This window comes from Erythrolamprus reginae, chromosome 4 (genome assembly GCF_031021105.1).
Source record: "Erythrolamprus reginae isolate rEryReg1 chromosome 4, rEryReg1.hap1, whole genome shotgun sequence".
Taxonomy (NCBI): Eukaryota; Metazoa; Chordata; class Lepidosauria; order Squamata; family Dipsadidae; genus Erythrolamprus; species Erythrolamprus reginae.
Genome location: NC_091953.1, coordinates 23,587,309 through 23,599,048, shown reverse-complemented (window position 1 = coordinate 23,599,048; position 11,740 = coordinate 23,587,309). Strand labels below are relative to the sequence as shown.

The 11,740-nt window shown below is 42.0% G+C and overlaps 1 protein-coding gene across 1 annotated transcript; it reads left to right on the top strand.

The window, feature by feature from the left end:
• The first annotated feature begins 5,646 nt into the window (after positions 1-5,646).
• On the top strand, positions 5,647-11,706 carry LOC139166367 (complement C1q and tumor necrosis factor-related protein 9A-like). Its single transcript, XM_070749793.1, has 4 exons — positions 5,647-5,729; positions 6,889-7,059; positions 9,157-9,219; positions 10,466-11,706. Exons 1-4 carry the CDS (start codon positions 5,693-5,695, stop codon positions 11,260-11,262), a joined length of 1,068 nt encoding a protein of 355 aa, XP_070605894.1. The 5' UTR covers positions 5,647-5,692; the 3' UTR covers positions 11,263-11,706.
• The last annotated feature ends 34 nt before the right edge of the window (positions 11,707-11,740 follow it).

Below are 11,740 nucleotides of genomic sequence, written 5' to 3'. Positions count from 1 at the left end.
TTCCCAATCTGATCTGACTATCTTGGAAGTGTCTTGGATTTGTTTCAAGTTCAGAACACTGCAGAATAGTCAAAACAGCACTGGAATATTGGCATTCTAGCTGGAACAAGTTATCTTAAACTAAAAACCAACCATTTCAAACTCAAAATGGAAGATGCTGAGTACAAAACACTGAATGTGCCACTACTTTCTTCAAATAAGGTAACTGGAAGTTATGTTCTCATGAACTAAGCTAAAATGCTTGGCTAGTATTTTTATATAGTACATTGCCATCTTATTCCATCATGGACAGCTCTTAAGTATTATGCAAAATAGACACTCTTTGGGTTTCGGAAACCAAAACTTTTAACTTAAATAAACCTTGGCTATAAAAGTTGTATTTTAATATTTTGAAAAGTGAAGAAGTTGATTGAAATGTTGTTGGTGGGGACATTTTTTTTATTAAAAAAAAGTGTTTTAGATGCTAACTTGGAGCGCCAGCCAAAGGATCTTAGCCATAATAAAACAATATTTTTGTCAATTACTTTTTTTTCTGCGTACACGAATTTGTTTATAATGAATGCATTCTGGGGAAAAATCAATTTAAAACTATTGAGGTGTGTACAAAGTACAGTATTGCGCTTGTATATATTTCATTCTGCAAGTGTTCTGTGACTTTTTCCCCCTTTCATACGGTTTATAGTTTCTGCATCTATACAGGTCGTCCTTGACTTACAATCAGTTTAGTGACCTTTTGAAGTTACAGTGGCACTGAAAAGCGTGTGGACTTATGGCCATTTTTTGTAATGAATGACCATTGCAGTATCCCTTTAGTCATGTGATCAAAATTCAGATGCTTGGCAACTGGCATATATATATGACAATTGTAGTTTCCCAGGATCAAACGGTGATCTTTTTCAAACTTTCGACAAGCACAGGCAATGGGGACATCAGATTCACTTAAAAACTGTGTTATTAACAACTGCATTGATTCACTTAAAAACTGTGGCAAGGAAGGTGAACGAATGGGGCAAAACTCATTCAATTGTCTTGCGTAGCAATGGGAATTTTGGCCTCATTTATGGTCTATAAGTCAAGCACTACCTGTATTTGTTTCAGCCATAGGTCATGGCTTTGTTTTAAAAGGGCTGTGGAACCTGAAATTTATTGTGTATATGTGGTCCCTTCAGCCTGCTACGTATTTGCTTTAATCCCTTTGGGCCAGATTTATCTGCATTTATATGTTATAGCAAATGTATTTTCCTGCAATGTAAATAGAAATGTACATTCCTTTAATTGTCTTCTAACTTTATATTTTAATGTGTATAACATTGACCAGCAGTGTCTTATATAAACGTTACTGTACAGTTTATTTTGTGTGTCTGTGTTTTTTCACAGTGCATGAAGTCAAAATTTAAAAAGGGATTTTTTCTGACAGCAAAAGGAAAGTGCTTTTTACTTATTTGGCCTACTTCTGCTTTCGAAAAACTTTAAGAACGTTCTAAATATTTATAGAAATGCATATGCATAAACATTAAGCACCTTATTTGCCATGTTCAGTTCAAAATGAAGTAAATTTTGCATTCTACATTAATATTGCTACATTCGCATGTTAAGAACATAAGAAGAGCCATGCTGAATCGAAACAAAGCCCATCGAGCCCAGCATTCTGTGTCACACAGTGGCCCACCAATTGTACATGGGGATCTTGAGCAGAAGGAAAAGGCAAAACCCTCCCTTTCCCGTGACCCCCAACAAATGGTACCCAAGAGACTCCTACCTGCTTCAACCAACATAGAGGCGGCACATGGACATTCGTTTCAACAACCAGATGTTGCAAGAGTTATCTAGAAAATAAGGTTACAAGGCACGTAGCTTTCACGGGGAACATTCGCGGGGGAAGTTGGTATTACTATCATGTAGCAGGAAGCCAGTGGAAACGAAGGAGCAGTGCCAATGGTCAGTAGATCATCAACTAGTGTTGTGGTGAAGGTTAGAGTTGAGCATCCTCTTTCCATTTCCCTCCAAGTGCAAAATGCAAAATGGATACAGAATTTCAATTTTGGAAGGATGGAAATTTACAATGAAGACAGAACTGGCCGTTGTGATGATATGGCGCAGAAAATTGACCCATTTTTTTTCACATGCTGTCTTGATGTTACGTCCTCTCCATAAACTGAAATGATTTTGTGATGAATCACAGCAGTGTTCATGCCCTTAGCATTCAGGTAGGGTACTACAGCGCAACTTCGTACTTGGCGGGAAACAGAATGAGGACGCTCATCTCTAACATTCACCACAACGCCAGTCGATGATCTACTGACCACTGGAATTGCTCGTTCGCTTCTGCTGGCTTACCACTACACGATTGTAATACCCATTTTTGCTGGTTTTTGCTTCTGCGCATGCATGGAAGCAAAGAAACCACCAAAAGTCAGCAAAATCTCATGTGTAAGCATCCTCATTTGAGATTTCACTTCTGGCACCTGGGCAGAAGCTGAATCTCATGCTGATGACGCCCACCTATCAGATTTGCACACCCGAGGGCGGGTCTAGAGGAGCACACGGGTAATGCTGGAGATGAGGAACCCTTGCCGGAATGGAATGGAAGGGAAGGGAATTAGGATGGAATGGAATTAGAATGGAATGGAGTGGAGTGGAGTGGGATGGGATGGGATGGAGTGGACTGGAATGGAATTAGAATGGAATGGGATGGAGTGGAGTGGAGTGGAATGGAATGGAAGGGAATTAGAATGGAAGGGAATGGAATTAGAATGGAGTGGAGTGGAATGGAGTGGAGTGGAGTGGAGTGGAGTGGAATGGGATGGGGTGGAGTGGAGTGGAATGGAATTAGAATGGAATGGGATGGAGTGGAGTGGAGTGGGATGGGATGGAGTGGAATGGAATGGGATGGAGTGGAATGGAATAAGAATAGAATAGAATAGAATAGGGACAGAGACAGAGACAGGACAAGGATAGGTGTTCTGTCTGGGTCATTCCAGAAGCCAATACCAATCCAAAAAGAGAAGTCAGACACACTGGTAAAAGGCAAAGGCAGTTTTATAAAATTCAAGAAAAACACAGGTAACAGAAAATGTCCTTACAAACAGGAAAACGCTGTATCTTCAGATATATCCATGAAGGCAAAAGTCCATGCAGCAATACAGAATTCTTGCTGCCAAGCCGAGGCTGTAGATAGCAGACCTACACCTCCCACGGGTCTTCCAAAGCTGCTGGGCCACAAGCCAGGAACAGAGACGCTGAGAAACAAGACAGGATAACGCAACTCCAAACTGATAACACTCCACATGGCTTCAAGGGCTTGCCTGCCTTTTAAACCCTGCTAAGGAGGACCACACCCAAACCCAGCTGTTCCTAATTCAGTGCTGATAATACTTCTTTAATTGCTCCTTTCTTTGATCTGACCGTCTCTGTCGCATGTCAATGACGGCTTGAGCTTCATCACCTAATGACTCCAAACTACTGGCTGGGGAGAGCCCCCCCCCCGGGACTCTCATGCTGTTTTCCTTCATCCCATTCCTGATTTTCCTCTCCCCCGTCCGACTGTTCAGCCCCCTCCTCTTCGCTGTCATCCTCCTCCGGGCATGGAGCCAGCAGAGACACAGCCGGTCCCTGAGCAGCCTCAGGCTGAACCACAACAGATAGGATAGGATAGGATACAGAAATACAGTGGAGTGGAGTAGAACAGAACAGAATAGAATAATTAAAATGAAAAAACTAGTAAACAGAATATGAAAAACTGGTGTTCAGAAATAGCCTAATTTCTAGGCCAATGTTTAGAAACTGCCCCATAATTACTTACAAAAATAGTGTTATTATTTATGTCCCTACAACCAATATAATGTACCATGCCATTTGATTCATTTTTGATAACAGTCTGGAAGATGATTTAATGTGAAGTCATTGGCAAAGGCATTTGTTGATAGTGAGCTTTCTCTCATATCTGAAATGATAGGGGAGCGATAGAGATTTTGAAAACTGCACAGTTCTTTATCATTTCTGTGCTCTGAAAATGCTATCACTGTGTGTGCGCGATCAAAACAAAACATTTTGTTCTTTCTCAAGGACAAAACAGTGCAGAAAAAGCACCTTTGAGACTATCACTGCTTATTTATGAGGCTGATTAGGTATTAACAAGTCTCTTCCTTTTTGGGGGGAAATGTTAATATATTATTCCAGTTTTGGTGAAATACAAATGACCACTTTTGATCTTCTGATTTCCTGCAATTGCAAAGGAGGAACGTTGTCCTTATCTTTAGGTCTTCTGTCTCTTGTTGAAATTGAAGTGATCTGTCAACCCTTAATTTTCATTGTCAAACCATTTAATTCTCCAGAAATTTCTGAAGAGCTGTACCATAGCAAACAAACTCTAAATACCACTGAGATACTATTACACTTGCCAATTTTTAAAATTAAATCAGACCTCCCTAAATGAATACCCATTGGTCAAGGGTTCTGGGTTCACATGTTAACTTGTATTGACATTGAGTATACAAAAGGAGGATTGGTCATTTGTTCTGTCGGGCTCTCTGGTAGACTCCTCCCAAAAATTCACAGGTACAAATTTCAGACACACACACGTTTGAAAATTCAAAACAATGTTCTGTATAATGAAAATTCACTTAACCTAAGCCCTCTTTTGGTATAGCAAAGAGCACTCGTCTCCAAACAAACTGGTAATTTGTACAAGTCCCTTATCAGTTCTGAGATACTTAGCTTGCAGCTGTGAGGCAATTCACAGTCCTTCTTCTTTCACAAAGTGAAACACACTTTGCTCTGGTTTAGTTTCAAAGCGGGGAAAAATCAGCACACAAAAGGTCAAAGTCAGCAAAGCAGGCACAAAACACAACGATCAGATAATCTTCCACAATGGCCAAACCCACAGGCTGCTATTTATAGCAGCCTCACTAATTACCACAGCCCCACCCAACCACAGGTGGCCTCATTTTCTTTGATAATAATCTCTCAGTTGTGGTTGCCTATGCATCGCTCTCCGCCTGCGTGGCTGTATCATTAACTCTTGTTCTGAATCCAAGGAGGAGCTAGATAATTGATCTCCTTCTGAACTGTCTGCCACACTCTCCTCCTCCCTGTCACTCATGTCTTCTTGGTCAGAGGAGCCTTCATCAGCAGATTCTACCAGGGGCAAAACAGGCCTGCAGCATGTGGATGTCTCCCCCACAGCCACAGTCCTTGGGGCAGGAGCTGGGCCAGAGCTAAGCACAACAGTCATTATACCTTTCATGGATATGGTATCATTAGTAGTCATCAAGTAGCCAAAGAGGTAGAGTAACTCAGTGGCTGGTGACACTGGAGATCGTTTTGTAATATAACAGAAAGCTCTCCACCTCAATGAAATGCACATCCTTTTTCAAGGATCTTTTCCCCGTGAAACATGCATACATACATGGAACCAGAAACTCAGATCAGTACAAGTGCATAAGCCAATATAACTTTGAGGCCCCCGTTGTGTAGAAGGTGATAAAATGTTGGGCAAGTATTATCAGCATTTGGCAGTTCTGCTGATGATTAATATTTAAATACTAAAATCATTCCACATCTTGGCATCTTAATCTACATTAATCATTGAACATTTCTGAAGACTGAATAACACTCTTTAAAACTTAGTAACCAATTAAATGATTGTCCTGATTTTTTCCTTCATGTACAACCATTGGAAGGAAAGTACAATATGTCTAAAACATCCATCTGGGCAGCAATAAGTAAAGGTAAGCCTTGAATGCAAACTAATTAAAATAACTTCCTTCATAAAACCGATGATTCTTCCATTATTATTTATGCTAGCATTCCTCAAGCAGGTACTATTAGTCATATTGGCTGGGAAATAATGGAAGTTCCAAGCTCAAGATACTTGGAAACTATCAAGTGCATGGATGATGTAGTAAAAGTATATTTTCCAGGATTATGAATAATGGTCACTGAAACTCTAACATCTGTTTTTGACTCAAGTTTAACATTTACTGTAATAAAAGGCTTGACAAGATGCTGGCAAAATGATTTACAAATAGATGAAAGAGAAATGAAAGAAATAGTAGAAAATATATATAAGACTAAGAATACAAGAGTTAAAGAGATGAGAAGAGAAATTTTACATAAATGGTATTATACACCAGCACAACTTTCACACTTCCAGAGGAAAGGGAAAGGTAATTGTTGGCATGGTTGCCAAAAGAAAGGAATCTTCATGCATAGGTTCTGGGAGTGTGTTGAAGTTCAGAAATTTTGGAAGGAAGTGCAAAACAAAATAAATAAAATGTTAAATATTAATTGGATAATTACAAAAGAAATAGCGATATTAATTAAACAAAGAGAATTAAGAGACTTCAAAGAAATAAAAACTGCAGCATTGGAAAGCGCTCAAGCGGTAGTGGTATTGGGTTGGAAAGAGTCTATAAAATGGACGTTACAGAATTGGTACTGGTACATGGTGGATCACATTCATTTTGAAATCATGGAAATAAGATTAAACAAGTTTGACGAAAATAAATTGGAGAAGTTGATGGTACGATGGAATAAGGTGAAAGATTATATGCTGAGTAGAATTTGTGACGAAAAGGTGAAAAATAAACTTCAATCATTCTTTTAATAATAATAAATGCAAAGTAGAGCTAAGGAAATAAAAGAATATAAATTAGTAAGTATTTGAACCCCCCGCTATTGGTGGTGGTGGTAGTGGTATTGTCAGTCGGGTGATGGGCACATGCACTGTGCACTGTTTTATGTTTGTTTATGTAATTCTTATGTGCAAAACCAATAAAAAATATATTTTAAAAAAAGTTTAACATTTACTTAGATATGTGCGGTAGCTAGTGATTTTAGAAAACCAGCAATACAGTATATTGATTTTTTAAAAAAATTTGACCTTAGATAAGATGAAACTTTGGATTCTTTTGCTGGCTGTTGCAGTCAGCACCGAGGAAGTGCCAAGAGAGAACAGCTGTGCTGAAAGATATCCTGGGATTCCTGGGAATCCTGGCCACAATGGCATACCAGGGCGAGACGGACGAGATGGAACAAAGGGTGCAAAAGGAGACACAGGTATATTGTTTTATTGTAATGAACTGTATGTCCAGCAATGTTTCTGAAATGTGCATAAAAGAATAACCTCAATAATGAATACTCCAATCTTTGTCCAAAGCTGTAACGGTCAACCAGGAGCCTAATATTTGACTCCTGAAGGTCATACCGAATAGTTAATAAAGGTGTTATAAAAAGGAATTCTAGAAATACCCTGTTTCCCCGATAGTAAGACACCCCCGATTGTAAGACGTATCGGGGGTTTCAGGGGGGTCGGCTAATATAAGCCGTACCCCGAAAGTAAGACATATGTCTTACTTTCGGGGAAACACGGGGGGTATTGCCGGGGGGGAGCCCGATGACGTCGCTTCCAAGCTCCCCGTGCACCCCTGGCCTTTGCCGCGGCGCGGCGCCACCACCTCTTCCCCGGCTTTGCAAAGCGAAGGACGGCGCTGGTCCGAAGCGAGCCGAGCGGGGCGGCGGCTTGCAGCGAAGGCGCTCGTCCCAGCAACCGAGTCCTGCCGAGGCTCGGCTGCACGCGGCCGGCGAGGCCGACCGGCTCCAAGGTGAGCGGCCGGAGCTGTGCCCTCCTTCGCCCGCCTCCTTTCCGGCAGGCAGGTAGGGCTGCCCAACTGCGCAGAGCGGCTCCTCCCCTCCAGACACATGCTTCCCCGACACGCGTCTGCGGCTCCACGCGTGCACGGAGCCCTGAGGTTGAACTTGGAAAAGGGCTCACGAGGCTCCTGTCCCGCGGCTGCCCTTCTGGACTCTGGGGAGATGCCTTCGGGAACGCAACCCTTTCAATTTTTTTCCAATGTAAGACATACCCCAAAAGTAAGACATAGTGGGGCTTTTGGGGGTAAAAAGAAAGTAAGACACTGTCTTACTTTCGGGGAAACACGGTATTTAGAGAGGGGCGGCATACAAGTCTAATAAATTATTATTATTTGTTGTGGTTGGCTCTGGCCCAGCTCCTGCCCCAGGGAATGGGGAGGTGGATGCAGGGGAAACTTCAGCATGTCACAGGCCTGTGTTATTGCCGACAGAATCAGTTCAGAGTTTAGTTTCCTCGGACGAAGAAGGTGGGATTGACTTGGCAGAGGAGGGCTTGGCACACAGCCAAGGCAGTCAATCTTCCTTATCTTCTATAGCTTCAGATGATGACATTTTGGACCCACACAAGCACAGAATTATGCGTAGAAGAGACCAAGTAAGAACATATTACAGGAAATAAGGGAGGCCACCTGTGTTTGGGTGCAGCTCCAGTAATTAGGGCTGCTGCTATAAATAGCAGCATGTGGGTTTGGCCATTGTGGAAGAATATCTGTTGCAGTTTCGTCAGGAATCTTGTGTGCTGGACTTTGTTGCTTTTTCATGTCTTTGAAACCAAAGCAGAGCAGTGTGTGTGTGTGTGTCTCCCTTCGTTGGAAGAAGAAGGGGTGTGAAGTTTCTCCACAGCTGCTGGCTAAGTACTTACTGACTGCTTAAGGGAAATTGTACAGACTACCTGGTTGTTTTGGGAAGAGTGCTCTTTGTAATACAAAAAGAGTGCTTAGTTTATTTTGATTTTTGTGATAAAGAATTTTCAAACGTGTGTCTGAAATTTGTATCCTTGAATTTTCGGGAGGCTCCTATCAGAGAGCCCGGCAGAACATTATTATTATTATTGTTATTGTTGTTGTTATTATTATTATTTATAGAGGCTATAACAACAAAATCTTACAAGTCGGATTGTGCTGTAGCACCAGAGGTGGGTTTCAGCTAGTTCTGACCCGTTCTGGAGAACATGTAGCAGACATTTTGAGTAGTTTGGAGAACTGGTAACAGAAATTTTGAGTAGGTGAGAGAACTGGTAAATATCACTTCTGACTGGTCCCTGCTCCATCTATTCTCTGCCTTCGGAGTCCCAGCTGATCAGGAGGAAATGGGGATTTTGCAGTATCCTGCCCCTAGCATGCCCACCAAGCCAGACCACAGAACCGGTAGTAAAGAAATTGATTTCCACCACTGTGTAGCACTTCCTTTTCCCTATACTTCAGTGAATTAGGAAGGTATCTGTCTGAAGTTCTGAATGTTACCTCATTGATATGAACAATTACTATATTTTGCTACTATTAGGTGACCCAGGAAATCCAGGAAAGTCAGGCCTAGATGGCATCAATGGAAATAAAGGAGAACCAGGTAGGAACCAAAACTGGTATCCAGAATATAAGGTTGTGCTCATCTACTAGTAATGTTCTGTGATTAGGTGTTGTCTATGATACACACCTATGTTTTGTTTCAGAATTTTAGAAGGAAAAACACATTTTTGGTGGAAGTCCCCAAAGATTCCAATTCTCCAGACTTGTTCCTTCTTACATAATTTTTATTATTTTAATAATGAAAGACAAAACAAAACAGAAATAAACATACAAACATACTTACAAACATAAAACAAGCACAAAGTGAATCAACTTAATATATTACAATTCTGTTTTCAACGATTCTTTCTTATTCTTCAATGTTAATTCGGTTCTTTTTTCTTTTCTATCCAACTACAGTGATACCTTGTCTTACAAACTTAATTGGTTCCGGGACGAGGTTCTTAAGGTGAAAAGTTTGTAAGACGAAACAATGTTTTCCATAGGAATCAATGGAAAAGCGATTAATGCGTGCAAGCCCAAAATTCAACCCTTTTGCCAGCCGAAGTGCCCATTTTTCCACTGCTGGGATTCCCCTGAGGCTCCCCTCCATGGGAAACCCCACCTCTGGATTCTGTGTTTTTGCGATGCTGCAGGGGAATCCCAGCAGCGGAATCCCAGCATCGCAAAAACGAGTGCTTCGCTGGCAACGGAGGTCCAAAGGTGGGGTTTTCCATGGAGGGGAGCCTCAGGGGAATCCCAGCAGCGCAAAAACAGGTGCTTCACTAGCAACGGAAGTCCGGAAATGGGGCATCCCAGCAGTAGCGGTGGGTTTCTAAGGTGAAAATAGTTTATAAGAAGAGGCAAAAAAATCTTAAAGCCCGGGTTTGTATCTCGAAAAGTTTGTATGACGAGGCGTTTGTAAGACGACGTATCACTGTATATAGTTTTCCCCAAACTGTGTAATAGTCTTTATTTTGTTTATTCTGTAAATCATATGTTAATTTGCTTAATTTGGCACAATCTAGCCTTTTCCTAATCACAATTTTCCTAATCATCTTCTTACATAATTTGAGACACTCTCGTTTCATACGTTTGCTTGGGAGATCCTTGCACTTTTTCTTTTTTCCTTCTTATCCGGAAATATCAAAGGCAGTCTCACTTCACCCGCTCGTGGTTTTGTGTTAGCTAATACAGGAATAACAAACACCTCTTCCTATTATCTTAGATTTCTGCCTTCATCCCTCAGATGACAAGATGCTTTCACAACTCTGTAAAAGATTAACCGGTCTTTCCTTTCCATTTAGGGGCTGACGGCAGAGTTGAAGAAAAAGGGATCAAAGGCAACAAAGGAGAGCGAGGCTGGCCTGGGAAATTTGGGCCGAAAGGAATTCCTGGACCAGTAGGGTACAAAGGTCAACAAGGGGAGCTAGGACCGCAGGGAAGGAAAGGGATAAAAGGAGACCTTGGACCAATTGGGCCCAAAGGACAAAAAGGTGAAATTGGAATTCAAGGTGAAATAGGACTACAGGGGCCCATCGGTCCAAAAGGCCACGTGGGTCCTAAAGGAGAGATCGGCGGGCCCGGACCGAAGGGCAGTAAAGGCAACCAGGGAGAAAGGGGTTGGAAAGGAGCACAGGGAGAAAAAGGGAATCTCGGCAGTACCCCCGTTATTCCCAGAAGCGCTTTCAGCGTGGGCCTTACTGCTAAATTTCCCCCACTCAATGTTCCCATCAAATTTGATAAAGTCTTGTACAACGGCTTTGACCATTATAGCACCGAAACCGGAGTGTTCACTTGCCAAATCCCCGGAGTCTATTATTTTATCTACCACATCACAGTTTTTTCAAGGAATATGAGAGTCGCTCTAGTTAAAAACGAGCACAGGATGCTCCACACTGCAGACATGTACCAAGGGTCCGAAGACCAGGCCTCTGGAGGAATCATCCTGGAACTTCAGAAAGGGGATCGGATATGGCTGCAGTCTTACGGAGGAGAGACGTTCAACGGATTGTTTGCCGATCCGGATGACGACACGGTCTTCAGTGGCTTTCTTCTATTTAGTACCTCAGAAACACCTGCGGGATCGCCTTCTGCCACATGAATCCCAGCGACTGGTCAGGTCCCACAGAGTCGGCCTTCTCCAGGTCCTGTCAACTAGACATTGTCATTTGGCGGGACCTAGGGGAAGAGTCTTCTCTGTGGGGGGCCCGGCCCTCTGGAATCAGCTCCCCCCAGAGATTCGTAAGGTTCCCACCCTCCTTGCCTTCCATAAAAGTTTAAAGACCTATCTGTGCCAGCAGGCCCAGGGCCATTTGATCCTAGCCCCCTGGCCGACAAGTGTAGTATATCTTGCTGTGTGAACGGAAATGAATGGTTTTAAATGTTATTAGAGTTTTTAAAGTTTTTTAGCGATATTAACTGGATTTTTAGATATGAACATTGGATATTGTTTGATATGTTGTGAGCTGCCCCGGGTCCTCGGAGAGGGGTGGCATACAAATCCAATTAATAAATAACAAATAAATCTCTGCCCTCCAGCATATAAGCTGCTTGCTTGGGTTTTGAATATGTGAATTATT

Excerpts from the sequence above, each read along its gene's own strand:
- LOC139166367 (XM_070749793.1), top strand. The coding sequence starts at position 5,693 with ATGTCTAAAACATCCATCTGGGCAGCAATAAGTAAAG. Across the intron at positions 5,730-6,888 it reads CTGGGCAGCAATAAGTAAAG|ATAAGATGAAACTTTGGATT; the intron begins GTAAGCCTTGAA and ends ATTTGACCTTAG. Across the intron at positions 9,220-10,465 it reads TGGAAATAAAGGAGAACCAG|GGGCTGACGGCAGAGTTGAA; the intron begins GTAGGAACCAAA and ends CTTTCCATTTAG.